This window comes from Cynara cardunculus (assembly GCF_001531365.2).
Source record: "Cynara cardunculus var. scolymus isolate 2C chromosome LG 2, CcrdV1, whole genome shotgun sequence".
Taxonomy (NCBI): Eukaryota; Viridiplantae; Streptophyta; class Magnoliopsida; order Asterales; family Asteraceae; genus Cynara; species Cynara cardunculus.
In genome coordinates, this window is record NC_037529.1 from 67,326,058 (window position 1) to 67,344,333 (window position 18,276).

Below are 18,276 nucleotides of genomic sequence, written 5' to 3' on the forward strand. Positions count from 1 at the left end.
AAAGATAAAGGCAAGGGAAAAGTCTAATTGTTGATATTAGCTTGTTATGCTTATGTATTAAAAATACATTTTGATAGTTCATATTTTGTAATAATACTATTTTAGTATTATGAGTATGATGATGTGGATTATATGTATTTGAGATGTGAGGGTTGTTACAATGAATCTGTGAGGTACACTTGAAGTATTTTCCAAAAGGTTTCAAATGTCAATGAGCTTCCAAAAGTTATGACAAAGGGCATTAGCGGTTAAACAAGAAAAGTTATCCTACCTCAGTTTTAGTGTTTCAAGATCTAAAGTTATAATCAACCTATTGAACTATTTCATATCTATAAGGCTAAATCAACCGATTGAACTGTTTAACGTCTATGGGGTGAAATCAACCGATTGAACTATTTCATATCTATGAGGTGAAATCAACGGGCTGAACTATTTCAAGATCTAAAGTTATGATCATCTAGTTTTAAACTATTTTATATCTACGAGATGAAATCAATGTCAAACCTGCTTCACCAATCTTTCTAATGGCAAGATTAGAGGTATCAGCAACATAAACATTCCCTTTATCATCCATAGTAACCCCTTTAGGACGATCAAAGCGAGCATCGTTTGGTTTTCCATCAACATGTCCAGTGTAACCCTGGAAGGACCCAGCAATCAATCTTGCCCTGCTATCTGTATTGAGAAGTTATTGGGAACAGCCAGAATGAGCAAGTGAAATCGCATAAGATGCATCACCCACAAAGCAAAGACCTTCAAGAGACCATATATGGACATTGTGAATCAAGACAATTGCAGTCGTCCTTTTAGATTACACCCTTCTTCTTAAATTATTTAACATAGCAGAATAATGTTAAATTTAGGAGGCTAGTTAATCATAAAGGTCTTCTTTTAATTTGAAAATGAGCTTACATTGAGACAATGGAGGAGTAATTCGAACGATATTACTGTTGGCTGCATCAACAGCAAATAGTTCACCATCCTGCGAGACCCGGATGGAATAAGGCACAACCCCTAGCTGATTCCCTTCGACAACAGTTTCTACCAAATACCCATCCTCAAACTGGAGAATATTCCCATCTGTTGATCCAAAATAAATAATTGAAATGTCATCCACTTTATCAACAAATAAATCATCACAAATTCCACTTACTTTCTATTTAACAAATCAATTGAATATTTGGAAAAATCTAGGGTTCTTGACTAAACATCTAATACTATACCCGGATGGAATGACAATAAAATAATCAAAAAAAAATTAACAACGCCTAGAAATAATAATAAAAATACCTGATGATGGTGATTTAGATGAAGACCTAGCTGTCCACTTAAGAATCGAAGATAATTGCTTAATCACCGGAGCTGATTAAACACGACGGAATCATGAATACGTGAAGCACAAATAAAATCGAATCACATAAATTCGAATGTGAGAGAGACCATACCAGCAGGGGCGGCTTGAGCTTGAAACTGGAACACATAAATGTAGACGAAGGTTGAGAAAATCAGATAAAAAGCTGAAACCCTCATTTCTCTCATGGGAGAAAAGGAGATCAGACTTGTGGTCGATCAGCAAAAGGCTTTACGGATGTGAAGTGAAGGTCTGGTTGTTCAATGGATCTTCCTCTGATACTGCTACTGTGTTCAAACCCCAAATCAACCAGACCTTGAATTGCTCTCTTCTCTGCTACAAACTTCACACTTCTCAATGAGCTCGCTCTCTCTCTCTCTACTTTCTGGTTCCCTTTTTCCTTCTTTTCTTTTCATTTTTCCTTTTCTTTATCGCGGTAGATTAAAAGAGAGTGTAAAAAATAAGGAGGGAAAGCATCCATTTTTAACTTTGTGGTCTACTTTTTTTTCAAAAAAAAAATATGATATAAACAGAAATTATTAGGGTTGTTTGTTTACCTCTTAATAGTTATATCAAAAGATAATATCTGAATCGTTAAAAGGAGAATCTTATTTGGCAAAAAAAAGTATGTCTTTTAATAGTTCTAAAACCCTCTTAATGATTTTGTATCTTGGATCTCCCTTAACCATTAAGAGCTCTAATTTCATTGTACACAACTATCAAACAATTATATTTCATTTTGCATTATATCATAAGAGTCTCTTAATCATTCTAACCACTTAATCATTTTATACCAAATCATTCAGCAATTGCCAAACAACCCCTTATTCCTTTGTTATATTTTGTTTTACAATGCAATCTTATTCCAAATCGAAAATAAGGTATTTATATAAAATTTAAATGTTTTGAAATTCAGAAAGCAGAAAACCGATTTTTTTGGGGGGAAAATTGGGTTCAGGTTGGGATTGATTTTTCAAACAATCACCCGACGTCCGAAAACTCGAACTATATATACATATATATTTTATATATTGTGTAAGTATATTTATTTATCTAATTATCTTTTGAAAATTCTAAAATAATAATTGGTGTTGATTGTATTCATCCTCAAAATCGATTGAATATATATATATTTTACATTAATTAAACGTGAACCCAACCAATCTCAACTCGAAACCCGACCGACCCGAGCCTAAATCAATCTGAAACACAAAAAATCGAGGCTTGATTTCCATATTTGAAATCCGATCGGGTTTTTTATTTGCCTACCCAAATCCGTCCGATGCACACCCCTGTTTTATAGCTATTTTTCATTGTAATTTCTAAAATTGCCATGTTTTACACAAAAGGGTTTACGTAATTTGCGTAATCTACCTTTTACGTAAAAATGAGTCCGCTTGTGTGAAAAAGAAAAAAGAAAAAGTGGATTATAAGTTAAAAAACTACGAACCAAATATGCGGTAGTTGGTGGCGCTCTTACCTCTAATGGAAAGCACCAATGACTTCGGTCTTCTAAAAGGGGCTTAGGACATATTATCAAAGAAAGAATCCGGAGGAAGGATACAAGTTGTATAAATTCATTTACGTAAAATCCGGTTATTTAGGGAATTACATTTAAAACGTGATTAAAAGTGAAATACGGTGGAAAGCTTAGTTGTTTCAGTTAGTTTTTTAATTTTAAATGATATTTTGAACATTTAATTTTTACACAAGTTTTTTTATTACTTATATAGGGGCCTATTCAAGGGAGAACTGAGTTGTTTGTGGTAACTGTGAGAACTAATATTAACCACAAATCAATAGATAAATTAGGAAATTTATAAATTTGGTAATTTTAAATTAAAATCTTAATGCAAGGATATTTTTGGTATTTTAAAACTCTCCTYTCTCCTCTCTTCTCTCTCCGGCCACCGTTCTCCGGCCTCCGGCCACCGTCCTCCGGTGATACCACTATGATACCACTGTGATACCTAAAAATATTGACTCCGTTAAACAAAAGATACATTGTGATACCTAAAAATATTGACTCTGTTAAACAAAAGATACATTGTGATATTTAATCATATATAAGATGCATAGTGATACCACTGTGTTACATCTTCGATCGACCACACAAACGACATCAATGTGATACCCAAGCACATATATGATGCATTGTGATACCATTGTAGTATCACCGGAGGACGGCGGACGGTGGCCGGAGAGAGAAGAGAGGAGAGAGGAAAATTTTAAAATACCAAAAATATCCTTGCATTAATATTTTAATTCAAAATTGCCAAAATTATAAATTTCCTAATTTATCTATTGATTTGTGGTTAATATTGGTTCTCACAGTTACCACAAACTAATTAGTTCTCATTTSATTAGGCCCCTATATATATATATATATATATATATATATATATATATATATATTAATGGACCGTCTAAGTTTATGAAATACGATTAGCAACTTCGAAATACGTCAATCCCAGTACATCTTATGTATAAAACAGTAAAAAAATGTTTTATGAACATCGAAAATTATTCATTAAATATATGTTTTATCAAAACCCTCGAAAGCAAAACAGATCACCATTGTTGGATCTGACTTGTTATCATATTTTGTCTCATAATGACTCTGTGATTGAACAAAACTTGGATGTTATACTGGTCACCAAAATTATGAATGTTGTCGAAGATAACAATACTGATGTCTAAGAAGTTCAGAGGCAGTTAGATATTCAAGCAGAACCAAAGAGGTAAGGAAATACGTGAAGGAATATTGTTTTTTGATACGTGGAGGTGTATTTTTTCGTACTGAAGAAAATGGAGTAGATAAAAAAGGTCAAGATGAAGAAAAAAGACATTTAAATAAAAGAAAACGATAACTGGTTTCAACAGACTGTATGACGAAAAGACGCAAATGACGATATATAATTGAGAAAACGAATTTTTTTTAGTTAATTTTCATCTAAGTTTTCTTCAAACTCGGTTTCAGTTTTCTGCTTTTTTATTTTGCTTTTAATAATTAGACGTAAGCTGTTATTGTTCATAATATATTTTTTTCCCATATGTTCCAGTTTTAATAATAAATGAGATGTTGTGTTATCAGTATAATTGCAATTTATTAATAATATATTAACTTAAAATTTTTTTAATCAATTATAATTTTAAAAAATTCAATTAAGTTATTATATAAAAAATTGTACCTAACATTATTATAGTAATGTTCCATTTAGAGAACACAATAGCTATTTATGTGTTAAAATAATTACAAAATATAATGTTTTCTTATTTACTGGAATCTTTATTTAAATAGTTTTATTTATGTTGATTAAATATCCATTGGAGTGGTTATATTGTATCTAATAATAATAAATATGTCAAATAATCATAATGTATTAATTGATGTTGTTATTGAAATTCAAATCCAAACAATGTTCTACTTGAAGTCGTAGGGGTTTATTAAGTTTTATGAATCTTCATTTTATTTTATTTTATTTTAACCACAATGTTAGCCGACTCACATAGCAGATTGGATATCCAGATTAATCAAAAAAAAATTATAGCATTTCTAATTGATTTTTCAAATGAAAATTAAAACTAAAAATCTTTTGAAAAAAGTATATTCAATTCTATGTATTTTTTATTATATAAATTACAACATTAATTAAGTTATTACATTTTATACATGCAATAAAACATCGTTTTTCCTTATAAAAATTTAGCCTCAAAATCCTTATTGGTGGTACTGGTAATACAATAAAAAACTGTTTATCTCTCTTGGTAAAAAACTGTTTATTTCTCATTTTTTAGAAAGTTTAGAAATAACTTTTTGGAACAAAAATTTGTCAAAATTCTTCATTTTGAAAGATTTATTAGAGATGATCGTATGTCCATATTATCATATATTACTATTACCATTATTTATTATTAAAATGGTACTCGCACAATGCAGTGAGATACATCTCAATTTTAATGTTTAGTTTTATTCCGTCCCCCGTGGAAACAAGTTAGTGGCATTTTGTATCAGAGCGAGTCAATTTGATGCATGGCAAACGAGTGCAATAAGAACATGGTTGGTACAAGAAATATCTTATGTGAACATGATAAAATGTATTAATGACTTGTTTTAATTATATCAAATACTGTTAAAGTTGAGTAACTTTCAACATGACTTTTAGATTATTATACATTAATTATCCAGATGTTTTTTTTTTAACCAAACATGACTAGTTTTAACCAATTTTTCAGTCAACAACTACTCTTTCAACAAAGAGATAACTTATCATTTAATTTATCAAAAAAACAATCTTAATGAACCTCTCTACTTACTAAAGGGGTGTTTGGGATTGCTTATTTGAAACAACTTATGTTTTTTTTACAAAAACATTTATCAATTTATTATAAGTTAGAAGGGTTTAACTTCTTTAAAAACTTATAATTACCGGTTTGACACTGGTATAAGTTGTTTATCCAAATACTCAAAAGTATTTATTACCTGTATTACACCAAAATAAGTCAATAAATTGTTTTTATACCCGTGATAGACAAACCTTTATGGGGTGGGGCGAAGGCCCCAAGTGAAGCCAAGATCTTAACAAAAATATAAAAATTTATCCTAAAATTTTCTTCCGATTTACCTTATTGCCCCCATCTTTTTGGTTTTGTGTCCCCCATTGTCCCATTTTTTAGAGTTTTTTTTTTTTTTGGAGAATGGTATAATGTACTTTTCGGTTTAATCGATATAGTAAAATATATCGAAAAACACAAACTGTTTAATCTACAAACTAAGGGGGCGTTTGGTTCAGACAGAGGAATGAAAATGAATATGAGTATGAAAATGAAAATAACAGGTAATGAAAATGGGAATGGATTTTCATTCCTCTCAGTTTAACCTGAAATGAAAATTTGGGCTTTTGAAGAATGAGCCAACTACATTATAAAAAACCAAACAGTTTCTTTTATTTTCATTCTCATTAATTACTGCTTAATACCTCTTATCAAACACCCCCTAAATAACATGAAACCATTTTGGGTTGGATGAGTTATTTAGCTTCAATTTTTTTACATCTTTAAATGTGCCCCTACTCACCGAATATTTTGGATCCACCATGCCGAACGTCCGTATAACTTAGACAGTCACATACGTCAATTTCTCTCGATTTCACCATAAAAAAGAGGTTCTATAACAAGGCTACTGTATGTATCTACATGCGGATAATTTTTTTGCAAGTGGTAGTACAATTTGACTATAAGAAATAAATATATGTGAGGTCATGTGTTCATGTATGTTATTATAAAAAAAAATCAAAACCATAATAAATCTGAAATTAAAAGTTAAAAACTAAGAAAATGATATCAAAAGGATTTGAACCTGGATCTAGGTTAAGAGAAAAGTCATGCAAACCAACTATACAAAAAAAACTTATGTCATATATGATAAAACACAAGAAGTTAATACGGTGATATTTTTTATGAGACTATGAGGTTGTTTGTTTATCTCTTAATAGTTCTATTAAGAGGTGAATCTTGTTTGATAAAAAAAATGTCTGTGAATGATTTTATATCATGAACTTCCCTTAATCATTAAGCGTCATAATTTCATTATAAATAATTACCAAACAATTATATATCATTTTGCACTATATCATGAAAACCTCTTAATCATTTGACCACTTAATCATTTTACACCAAACCATTCAACAACTTCCTAACAGTCCGCGTAATTTTTGTAAGGTATAGCATACGATTATACGAACGATAAGTTAACTCGTACCGCAGTATCCAAGATAGTGGGTCCAACCCAACCCTCTCTGTATCCACTATTTTATAAGTAAAATTACCACACCTGCCCCTTCACAACAAAGCTCCTTGACCAACTCCCTAAAACCCATCAAGGACAAAACAGTAAAACCAAACAACACGAGCCAAACCTAACTTGGAGCTTTTTAAATTCCCAATGTTTCCTCTAAACCCCGACATTTTACCTCCTGTTTCCTTCCTTCCAGTCGCCTTCTCCCCCATCTTTCTAAATTTCCGCCATTGATGACCTCAAATCTCTCTGTAAATCCCCATTCTTCTACCTCCTAAATCCTCATTTCCTTCGTCTACTTGCTGCTGGAGATAAAAACAAATGTTCAATTCCACCTAAACTCTCTAACTTGAAGTTTCCTTCCCCTGATTTGGTAAGTATTCGGTTCAGACGGAATTTTCATGTCGCTTCACTCTGCAACTGCATTTTATTAATAGTTTTTCTTCCTTCTTCGTGGAATTTTTTTGTTCTTTAGTTGATTAACGTGTATTTAATATTCTAGAACACTACTGTTTATAGCTAATCATTATTTTATTAAGTCATCTGTTCGTCGACTGGCTATATATCGAGGATGAAACTACAATTAGGGTCTTAAATCACGTTTCACTTTCTCTTACACCTTGAGTTATTTTATCAGGTGTGTCGGAAAAAATTGCGTCTCCACTTCTGTTTCTGAAGGTAGCTGTTTGTTTTTTTCTCCGATTGAGGTAGTCACTGGTCGCCATTAGAGGAAAGGTATTTATGCTACCTTGAGTTTACGTTTATTGTTGCAATTTCTCGTCGGGAAACGGTAATTCTTCGTTAAGAATTCATTGTGTTCCTTCATTTATTATACTGCACTTGCATGTAGACGAATGTGGTTTCTTCTTTACACACTCTGAGTTAGTCGGTGTGCTTTTTTATTGTGTGGACAACCACATGTTAGAGACAGTGTTGCAGCAGTATTTGCAAGAGTTAGACCAGCTGATCGGCACGTGATCAAGTTCCTGACATACCTAATTTTCTTTCCCACTGTTGCGTTTTTGTAATTTGGGGATAATGGTGTAGGGGGCTCCTCGATCGATAAAATTAAAAGCGACCAAAATAGCGAATATCTCCAATCAAAATTTAGAGGAGGTTTATTAAACGTAAATAAATATTTATCGATAAAATTCAACATTATAATTTATTTATCAAATAAGTTTTATTTCAATAAATGTTATCATATACAATAATTTATCTAGTAAATATAATATGTGTTAAGAGTTCACATTCACTTATCAATTAACACTCTCGGTTTACTTTGAAAATCGAGTTCACATAAATATGTACGACATTACTTACACTTTGACATGAAAATTTAATTTAAAAAACTATTAAAAAGTGAATTTGGTTAATTTTTTTTGTTATTTTGCACGATTTCCAAATAAGAAATTGGTCATTATCGTAGTACTGTATGATTTGCTGACCCCACCATTTTTGTAACTTTATGTTTGTTATAAATTTTACCCCTGGTAAAAAACTTCTACTGAATGCGTTTGGAAATGATTAAAATCTGTTTTATTCAGTACTACGCTCCTGTACTGTTATTGCTTGACATAAATATGTTTTGCATGCTTTTTTTTTTTTAATTTGAAGTTAAAATTATATATTATTTTTAGTAAGAAATTCATTAGAGACACCAGTTTTGATACCATATGAAATATGTGAAGTCATATTTCATTACTTTTTAAAAGAGGTAAAGTGCATGAGCGGAGGAGTTGTATATATAGAGGTGGTTTACTATACAACATTTCTAATTGTTATAACTAACACAACCACATCTTAGTCATTCATTATTTTTTATCTTTATTATATATTTTTAGTAATATGTTTACGATAGCTAAAAAGATGGATGGCATGTAGAATAAGTGAAAAGATGATGATAATAATAGTGTAATTGCAGTTAGTTGATAATAAAAAAACCTCATAGCTATAAAGGTTCATACGCGATGACTTCGGACCATTCCTGATCACTTCCTGAATTAATCGGTGCGACCTACTACGTATTGGTTACCATGAAAAAGGTATGTGGCGATTGGGTTGATGAAGAATGTTGATTCCAACTTTACTAGATGCTGCACCATTACCACCATTGGTAGAGATTTATGGTTTTTAAAGTGTGTCAGAATGATGACTAGCTAGGGCAGAATCAACATCATTGTAATCGTGAGTAGTCTATGTCCTTTAAAGAGAATCCAAGAAAGATTTAAGGGACTATTTCCCCCCAATTGTGATCGGTCAATTTTATTTATACCCTCTCTTATATATGCCGTGTATAAGTGAAACATAGACGGACCTAAAAGGGTGGTTAGGTGATACGTGTCATTGTATTGTTCCTCCGTGGTTAGGTAACACGTGTCACCATACTATATGTATATATCCAACTTATGCCATTGGTCATGGCCCTTTTCAACCAACGGTTGGAAATGGGAATTGAAGAATATTTACTTTGAATTTTTAATAAATTGTGTCATATAAAAATTGAAAATGTGAGTGGATCTTGATATTAAACTATCTATTAACTTGTTCTGTAGAGTGTGGGTCACATTGGTCTCTCTCATCTTTCAACTCAAATCTTTTTTAAGCAATCAAAAACAAGTTTTTGCCTCTTTATATCCTTCTTTTTATTCATCTTCATCCTTTTGTTTCTTCTGGTTCTGATCCAAGACTTAGAGCCTGTTTGTGCTAAAAAGCTTAATTAAGCTTAATGAAACTCATAACTTATTTAGTCGACCATACATGACTGTTTGGTAGTGGCTTAATAGAGTATAGAAAATGGAACTTCTGGGGTGAGCTTTATGTTCAAACTTGTCCCCCACCCCTAAAAAAAACAAGTTACATGAATAAAAATCTTTTCAATCTATACAGACATATTAATTGACACAACCAACTTTATCCTTAGTGTATTTAATGGAAAACCAATCAAAAAGCCCTTAAAAGCATACTACTTTTTCTCTTATTTAAAGGAAATTCTATTTGCTTTCATCATTGTGGCAAGTCTTTATCATCATCTTCACTTCCTTTTCCTCTTTGAAATATGAATCATATTGCATAAATCATTAGACAACCACGTCAATTTCCCTCAATAATCATTGCCAAATTGTTCATTTCAGATGGATTCAGTTAATCAATCAGCTCTTACCCCAAGTAAGACCAGATTGGCTCGTACTTTTACCAAAGTTTTGCATATTCGAGCTGCAACGGCTGATCGGAGTCGGAAATTGAAGGTAACTGAAAAGGTCAAGAATGATGATGAGCGAAAGAAGTTATTTAGTGACGAAAATGACGAGTTTCAGAAGAGAGCAGCGATGGATGCGTTTATTGCCAAGGTTTTTGCCACCGTCTCATCCGTGAAAGCTGCATATGCCCAGTTGCAGTATGCTCAATCTCCATATGACGCTGAAGGAATTCAGTCGGCCGATCAGATCATGGTCTCGGAACTCAAGAGTTTATCGGAGTTCAAGCAATCATTCTTGAAGAAACATCTTGACGACAACTCCCCCGAAACCACTCACTTGTTGGCTGAAATTCGAGAACAGAAGAATCTCTTACAAATGTACGAAATCACCGGAAAAAAATTGGACAGTCAGAGCAAGCTCAAAGACTCCGAGATCATCTTCTTGAAAGAGAAGTTAGACGAAGCCAATAGAGAAAATAAGTCGATCGAGAAGAGATTAAACTCAAGCGGGCCTTTATTGCCTGATGAGAAGCTTCATTTTCCATTGGCAAACGACTTCGTATCATATCTTCGACAAACGACAAAATGCATTAGAAGTTTCGTTAGGCTTATGATCGGTGAAATGGAATCAGCCAATTGGGATTTGGATGCAGCTGCGAGTTCAATCCAACCGAACGTTGTTTACTCGGATCCCACCCATAAATGCTACGCATTCGAGTCATTTATCTGTCGAGTGATGTTCGATGGGTTCAATCACCCGGGTTTTTCCATCGATTCCCGATCTCCGCCCAACGATAAACGGTTTTTCATCGACAATTTCATGGAACTGAAATCCTTAAAAGCAAAAGAGTACATTAAATGGAAACCAAAGTCATTGTTCACGAAATTTTGCTGGTCCAAGTACCTGAGACTCGTTCATCCCGTAATGGAATTCTCTCTTTTCGGGAACTTGAATCAACGAGATCTCGTGGCGGCCGGAAAATTCCCGAAAACGACGTTCTTTTCATCGTTCGCCGATATTGCGAAACGGGTTTGGCTCCTCCATTGTTTGGCATTCGCATTTGATCCGGCGGCCGCCACGTTTCAGGTGAGAAAAGGCAGCCGGTTCACGGAGGTGTTCATGGAGGGTGTAAATGAAGAACCACCAAAAGCCTCGCCGGCGGAGGTGGCCTTCACGGTGGTCCCGGGGTTCAAGGCGGGTAAAACCGTTGTACAGTGTCAAGTGTATTTGAGTTAAGGGTTTGACCATACTCAGATTAGACGTCTCTAATTTCATGTGGGCCTATAAAAACATCAAGGGACTTGAAAGCATTTGAAAGAGATTAGGAAAGTGGCATGGAGCACCGACCTTTTGCTCCTGATGACGTGGCGGTGGCCGGTGGGGTGGGCCGTCATGTGGTGGTGGTGGACCGTGGTACTCATAACCTTTAGGACGTTACTTATTTACGTGAAAAGAGAAAAAAAAAATTGAGAATTTTATGTATATCTTCTTAGTACTTATTGTGTATTAAATGTTTTGTTAGTAAAATGGAAGTGAAATAAATACAAATCTAAAAATAAAAACCGAAAATAATGTTTAAAATCTTTGGAGTCGTATTCAAAACCCCAATGAAAGAATTTGGGGTTGGCATGTCGTTAGTTTTTTTTTTTTATTAACCTGGATATCCAACTCGTTATGTGAGTCGATTAATCCTAGGACGACCATCTGTTTTGCATGTAGTTTGGAGTCACCATTTGAACCTCCGTGGTCACAAGATGATTTTTGTTTCTTCTTGGATTTGAACCTGAGACCTCCAGACATTTTTTATCTTTGGAGCCAAGTTTAAACCAATCAGCCACCACCCTTGTGGTTACATGTCGTGAGCTTTCCGTACATATATTGGTACTCATGTGATTGTAGATATATTACGCCCTTTTAAATTGGTTTTCTTTTCACTTTGTTTATTTTTTTATGAGCAAATTATATGAAAAAATAACGTATTTTTAACTTGATTCTTATTTTGGATAACGTATTTTTAAAACTTCAATTTTAGATAACGTACTTTCAAAATACGTTATTTTTTCATGTAATTTGCCCATTTTTCATATCTAGTTGATCTATAAATGAGTTTGCTAAATCTTGGATGCATAAGATGATATTGGGAATAATTGACCAACGTAGTCAACCCGTTCAATCAAATTTACTTTTTAACCAATTTTTTCAATCGAATTTCAATTTTAACCGTATTTATATAAACTTGATTTTTAGATTAAAAAAAATTACTCAAATTTATATAAAAAAAAAAGATATATGTAAATAAAAAAATTGTAATTTGAGTGAAATTTGTAATAATGGATTAGATGGGAATGGCATGAATGTGCATGGATTGGAATGGTTTTGTTTTCTAGGATTCCTGACACTCTAATTGGTATCTGACACTGACACTAGTAACTGTTGTTTGGCGATTTTAAAATGTAGGCTGGTCGATTTCATGTGGGAACAATACAAAAAAACGCAGAAAAGTTTGAAAATTCAACAAATCCATTTCTAGATTTTTAAATTTAGTTTAATAAAAGGTGGCATGGAACATACCACCTCCATTTCCATACATGTCCAATCCATTACCCACATGGAACCGCATCGAATCCGTGATACTTTTATTTATTTATTTATTTGGATATCTATAAGGAAGATTTTTGTTTTTTTTTATTTGAACCTGAGATCTCTTGATACTTTTGATTTTTGGAGCCAATAATTTTATATCATAAATAAGCGGATTCTGATGGAAACCTAAAATTATTAGGAACGAGGAGACATTTTGTAACGCTGTAGGTGATGTATTTATTAGAAATATGATTTTGTTACTCATTATAAATGTTGTGATATATTAATTAATAGTATATGATTTATGATAGATTATACTTCGACATAATAAATAATATGTTCATAATCATCATGAAGAAGGATATGTATCATGGTGAAAATAGGTTTGTGGATTCCTAACAAAACTTCTCTCTCATATATATATATATATATATATATATATATATATATATTAACATTTTAACTTTGTTAAAAATATCCGTTTTCTCAATTAATAAAAAAATAATTCGATTATTTTAATAATTATTTACAATTTATTTTTATAAATTATTTACAAAGAACAAAATTCCGTTTAATTCCATATTCTATAAACCAAATATACCAAAATTTTCAAACCCTTTTATGAAATCTGAATTCCTAAAAATAATCATCTATACTGTATTATAAAGTATTTGACAAAAACTCTTAAAAATTATTTTTTATACATGAAGTATTGTATATTGATGCATATTAGTTAAAATTCAAGATTACAAATAAATTATGCATAAGTACAACTTATTAAAGTTTCATGTTTGAATTCGTGTAACTAACTACGGATAAACATAATCAAATAAATGATAAACATCTCATTTTAAAATATAAAAAATCTAAAATATAATTAAGATACTTATCGAGTTATAACAAAATAATTAATTAATATTTTTATAAGAAAATTATATTATGAAACCAAATATAAACTACTTCGTTATTGANTTTTATACATGAAGTACTGTATATTGATGTATATTACCTAAAATTCAAGATTACAAGTAAATTATGCATAAGTACAACTTATTAAAGTTTCATGTTTGAATTCGTGTAACTAACTGCGGATGAACATAATAAAATAAAGGATAAACATCTCATTTTAAAATAAAAAAATCTAATTCGGATAATTATCAAGTTATAACAAAATAATTAATTAATATTTTTATAAGAAAATTATATTATGAAACCAAATATAAACTACTTCGTTATTGAATCTAAATTAAATTATAATAAAAAAAATTGAATTAAAAAATTACACAAAAATATAAGAATTTTTTAAATAGTTAATTTGATACTATAACATCGACTGAGATAAAAAATAAAATATTAAAATCAAAATGTATCTCATTGTATTATGCGAGTATCCTTCTAATTAAACCAAATAGACACTGTTGGAGTTTGAATTTGAATATAACAAGAAAAACATGTTGGTACTTTTACTTTAGAATAAGTTGAAACTCAAAAGGGTGAGAGTTTCAAACTTTGGGGTTCAAATCCATTGCATTGTTATGTGGAGTCTCCTTGCACGCGTGGGCATAAAAGTAAAAGACATTGAACTTGGAAACAAACTCTCGTTTTTGTTAGATCTACGCGTTAATTCGATAAAGATTTTATAATGTGATGTATCCAACACATAAAAAATGAAAAGTTTGTCGTTTGTATGCTGACTGTAATATCTAGAACGACATTAATAAAATTAAGGTCACAAAGTTGACATTTTATGAAATATAGCATATTCGAACACGAGTTGTGTAAGGTCGTGTCGAGGTCTGCTAAGATGATGATCTAGGCGAGTTGATGGTCGCATAGGAAATTGCTTATAGGGATGGTAATGGGGCGGGGATGGGATGCCCGTCCCCGTCCCCATCCCCACGGGGGAATTTGATCACATCCCCGTCCCCCGTTGGGAAACGAGGATTTTTTTTCATGTTTGTGTTTTTTTAAATCAATTGTGTGAGACGTTACACATGTTTAAATCTCATATTTTCCCAATAAACCTAAAATCAAAAGGAATTTAAATTAATACAAAAAATATACATCATTATATAATAATTAACAATGGAAAACCAAAAAAAAAAATCTAAAAAAATTAACGTCACATGTAGCAAAACATATCGAGTAATATCCAAAACCACATATAGTAATATCCAAAATATATTGAAATAGAAATTACCATTTACCGATTTAATAGAAATAAATAATATAATTTATTAATATATATATATATATATATATATACGGGTACAGGCCCATCCCCGGCTTGAGCCAAACGGGAATCCCCGTCCCCTGTCCCCAAGACCCGGTTTAATGGAAATCCCCGTCCCCGACCGGGGCGGGTGGACCGGGTTCCCCGATGGGTCGGGGCCAATTCTCATGCCTAATTGCTTATGAACGTGAGATTGAAATATAGTTGGAACTCGCGTAAGGTGATAGTGGGCGCGAGTTGCTTGAAGCCGTCTTTAGTGAAAGCAAGTTGGTAAACGAGTTTGAAGTAATGTGTATAAGAGCATCTCCGATAGATTCTTTAAAATCGAGATTTTTGTTTTAACATATTTTTCAAAATAGAGAAAGTATGAGAGAGGGGGTGAAATTATCCACGTTTGGAAAAACGCCCCAAAAATAATTACTAAGGAAAAAAGAAAATAATTTTTTTATTTTTATTAAATTGGAGAAGCTGTTACAGATGAGAATAATTTTTTTTTGTAAATTTTGACTTTTGATTTTTCCATTTTAGAAAATCTTTTGAAGATGCTTCAAAGGCATCTCCAACCCGGACACTAAAAATGGTTGAAGATAAAAACACCTCATTTTTGAGTTTTTAGTGTTTAGTTGAAGAAGATCTAAGGTTGCTTAGGGACTGTTTGACAACTGCTAATGGTTTGGTGCAGAATGATTAAGTAGTCAGAATGATTAATAGGCTCTCATGATATAGTGCAAAATGAAATATAATTGTTTGGTAATTGTGTACAATGAAATTAGGGCTCTTAATAGTTAAGGGAGATCCATTATTCAAAATCATTTAGAGGGTTTTAAAACCATTAAAAGACAAACTTTTTTTTGCCAAAGAAGATTCATCTATTAACGATTCAGATGTTGTCTCTTAATGGAATTATTAAGAGGTAAACAAACAACCCCTTAGACCCTCTATTGGTATCAAGTACAGTGCCATATCCATTATTTTTGCCTAACAGTAACAAGTACATCTTTAAGTTAGATCATAGACCCCCAACCCAAAGTTGTCTCATGTCTTCCTAGCCAAATTCCACATTTTCGAGGTTTACGATTTTTTTTGTTGATTTCGAGGGCTTTTTCCCGGTTTTTTGGTTGATATCCTTTGTATTTTCTAGTATGCTGAAGCACCCCTCAAAGTATAGTGTCTATACCTTTTATACCTTAAGAAAGTTTTGCTTATGAAAATTGGTTGAGCAGGTGCACAGGACATTGTTGGGGCCTTAGGACTGTGTCTGCACTGATCAAGCAGATTGTTCATTAATGCAATATAAGTTGTTTGTAGCGTTTAATATTATGGTTGGACAATTAGTGTGTGTGTGTGCGCATGTGAGGTATAATGCGTGTCGATGTAACTTCAAACAAAGTTATTAACCCTGCACAGTAAGACCCCACTTTTGATTAGATAGGTTACGGTCTTAATCAAGACAGGTCAAGGGCGCGGTGAGTTTCTTCTGATTTTCATGCATGGGATACGTGCCTATGTATACATTTATGATATTTAAAAAAAGAATTATATGTGCACGTTATGTGTTTATATGTTTAAAGTTATTAAGCATGTCATATATAACAATATGTTGTTAAAGTCGTTATGGGTACATGTTTGGAGTCGCATACTGATACGTCGGTAGAGACAGACTGGCACCATGAAGGTCCAAGTGGGCTGGCATAAGTCATGAGGTACATCTGTTTTGTGCGAAGATTTAGGTAGACCAATACATTATTTGAACTCTGAAGGACCTTCATTATGTGTTTCATGTGATAGAAAATGTCATCGATACATATTGAATCATTGTACCCTGTGACGAACAAAATTGACCCCTACCATACTAGTTTAGAGCTGAGATATCATGAAAGTGATGTTTTTTATATGTATAAATGTTGTGAAGTTTATATACTTAAATGTTTTTTTGGGTAAAGTGTTTTCAAATGGCTTATTGCATATTTAATTCAAGTTATGTTTGTATATGAAAACAAATTGGTATCTTGGATGTCATGATTCTACATGATATGTTGTTTGCAAGAAATGATGAATTCATTAAGGGGTCGTTTACCAAATACTTACCCGGGTAAGTGCTCTCGGGTAAAATTCAACACTATTATTTACTTGACAGATAAGATTTTAGTCCACCAAAACGACATCATATGCAACAATTTACCCGGTAAACGCTTATCGTGGTAAGAGTCGTCGCCTTCACTTACCGGGTAAGACTCTTGGTCCTTGTCTCGCTTTTACTGAGTAAGATTTTTGGTCTTTACCATATTCATCCGGTAAGATAATGTTACTTGGTAAGCGTTTACCCGGGTAAACGTTTGGTAAACGGCCCCTTAAGTTTATTAGTTAAAAAGAATTGCATACTCGAATTAATCGTCTCGAAATAAACCTGGAAAAAAAAATGTAACCATTAAAAAAGGACATATTGAAGTTTGGTGATGCTACATAAAAAATTATAACAAAAAAACTTTAAAATCTCAACAAAAGTCAAAAGAAATGCATACACATATTAGTTTTCTCAAAGTATACTTGAAAAAAGATAACCATTACAAAAATATGTTGAAGTTTGTTGATGCTACATCATGGTTGGTAGTACTTTCAAGATTCCATCATCAGATCATTAATCGAACCATTGTTGTCATGAAAACTTTAAAAATGTTGTCAAGAACAAACACTCTGTTTCATTGAGAAAACTTAGGACAATCATAGAAGAGAAAAGTAAAAAAACAAAATTCTAAAATCCCAACAAAAATAAAAAGAAATGCATACCTGAATTAGTCTTCTCGAAATAAACTTGAAAATATATTTGTTGAAAACTAACAATTTAATGAAATGAAAAACAAATCAAGTGACGAAGATGGAGAATAATAGATTGAATGATGAACAATTCATAAAGAAGAGTTAGAGAAAATGAAATGATTATGTTAAATGCAAACATAAATGAATAATCAATGTTTTTAAAATTGAAAAAAAAAAATTAAAGGAGGATGAATGAAAAAAAAATAAGTTTCTAACTTTTAGGAGAAGCCAAGTCATTAACCTTGGTTTCTCCTTTAATATATATATATATAGAGGAGTGATCATATGAAAACCG

General features: G+C 32.1%; 2 protein-coding genes across 2 annotated transcripts in view; one reads left to right on the forward strand and one right to left on the reverse strand.

Moving 5' to 3' along the window:
• Positions 1-1,719, reverse strand: part of LOC112504682 — a 12,537-nt gene extending 10,818 nt beyond the window's left edge. The window contains exons 1-4 of the mRNA XM_025108630.1: positions 1,446-1,719; positions 1,291-1,362; positions 913-1,080; positions 505-675 (exon numbers count right to left, since the gene is read on the reverse strand). Coding sequence (XP_024964398.1) covers positions 505-675; positions 913-1,080; positions 1,291-1,362; positions 1,446-1,539 — 505 coding nt within the window. The 5' untranslated portion in view covers positions 1,540-1,719. The remainder of the gene's footprint in view (positions 1-504; positions 676-912; positions 1,081-1,290; positions 1,363-1,445) is intronic.
• A 5,669-nt stretch (positions 1,720-7,388) lies between these two features.
• LOC112507836 (protein GRAVITROPIC IN THE LIGHT 1-like) lies at positions 7,389-11,845 on the forward strand. The gene is made up of 3 exons (XM_025112563.1): positions 7,389-7,521; positions 7,786-7,883; positions 10,283-11,845. The coding sequence occupies exon 3, from the start codon at positions 10,283-10,285 to the stop codon at positions 11,582-11,584; it is 1,302 nt and encodes a 433-aa protein (XP_024968331.1). The 5' UTR covers positions 7,389-7,521; positions 7,786-7,883; the 3' UTR covers positions 11,585-11,845.
• Positions 11,846-18,276: the final 6,431 nt, after the last annotated feature.

Coding starts and splice junctions, on each gene's coding strand:
- LOC112507836 (XM_025112563.1), top strand. CDS start 10,283: ATGGATTCAGTTAATCAATCAGCTCTTACCCCAAGTAAGACCAGATTG.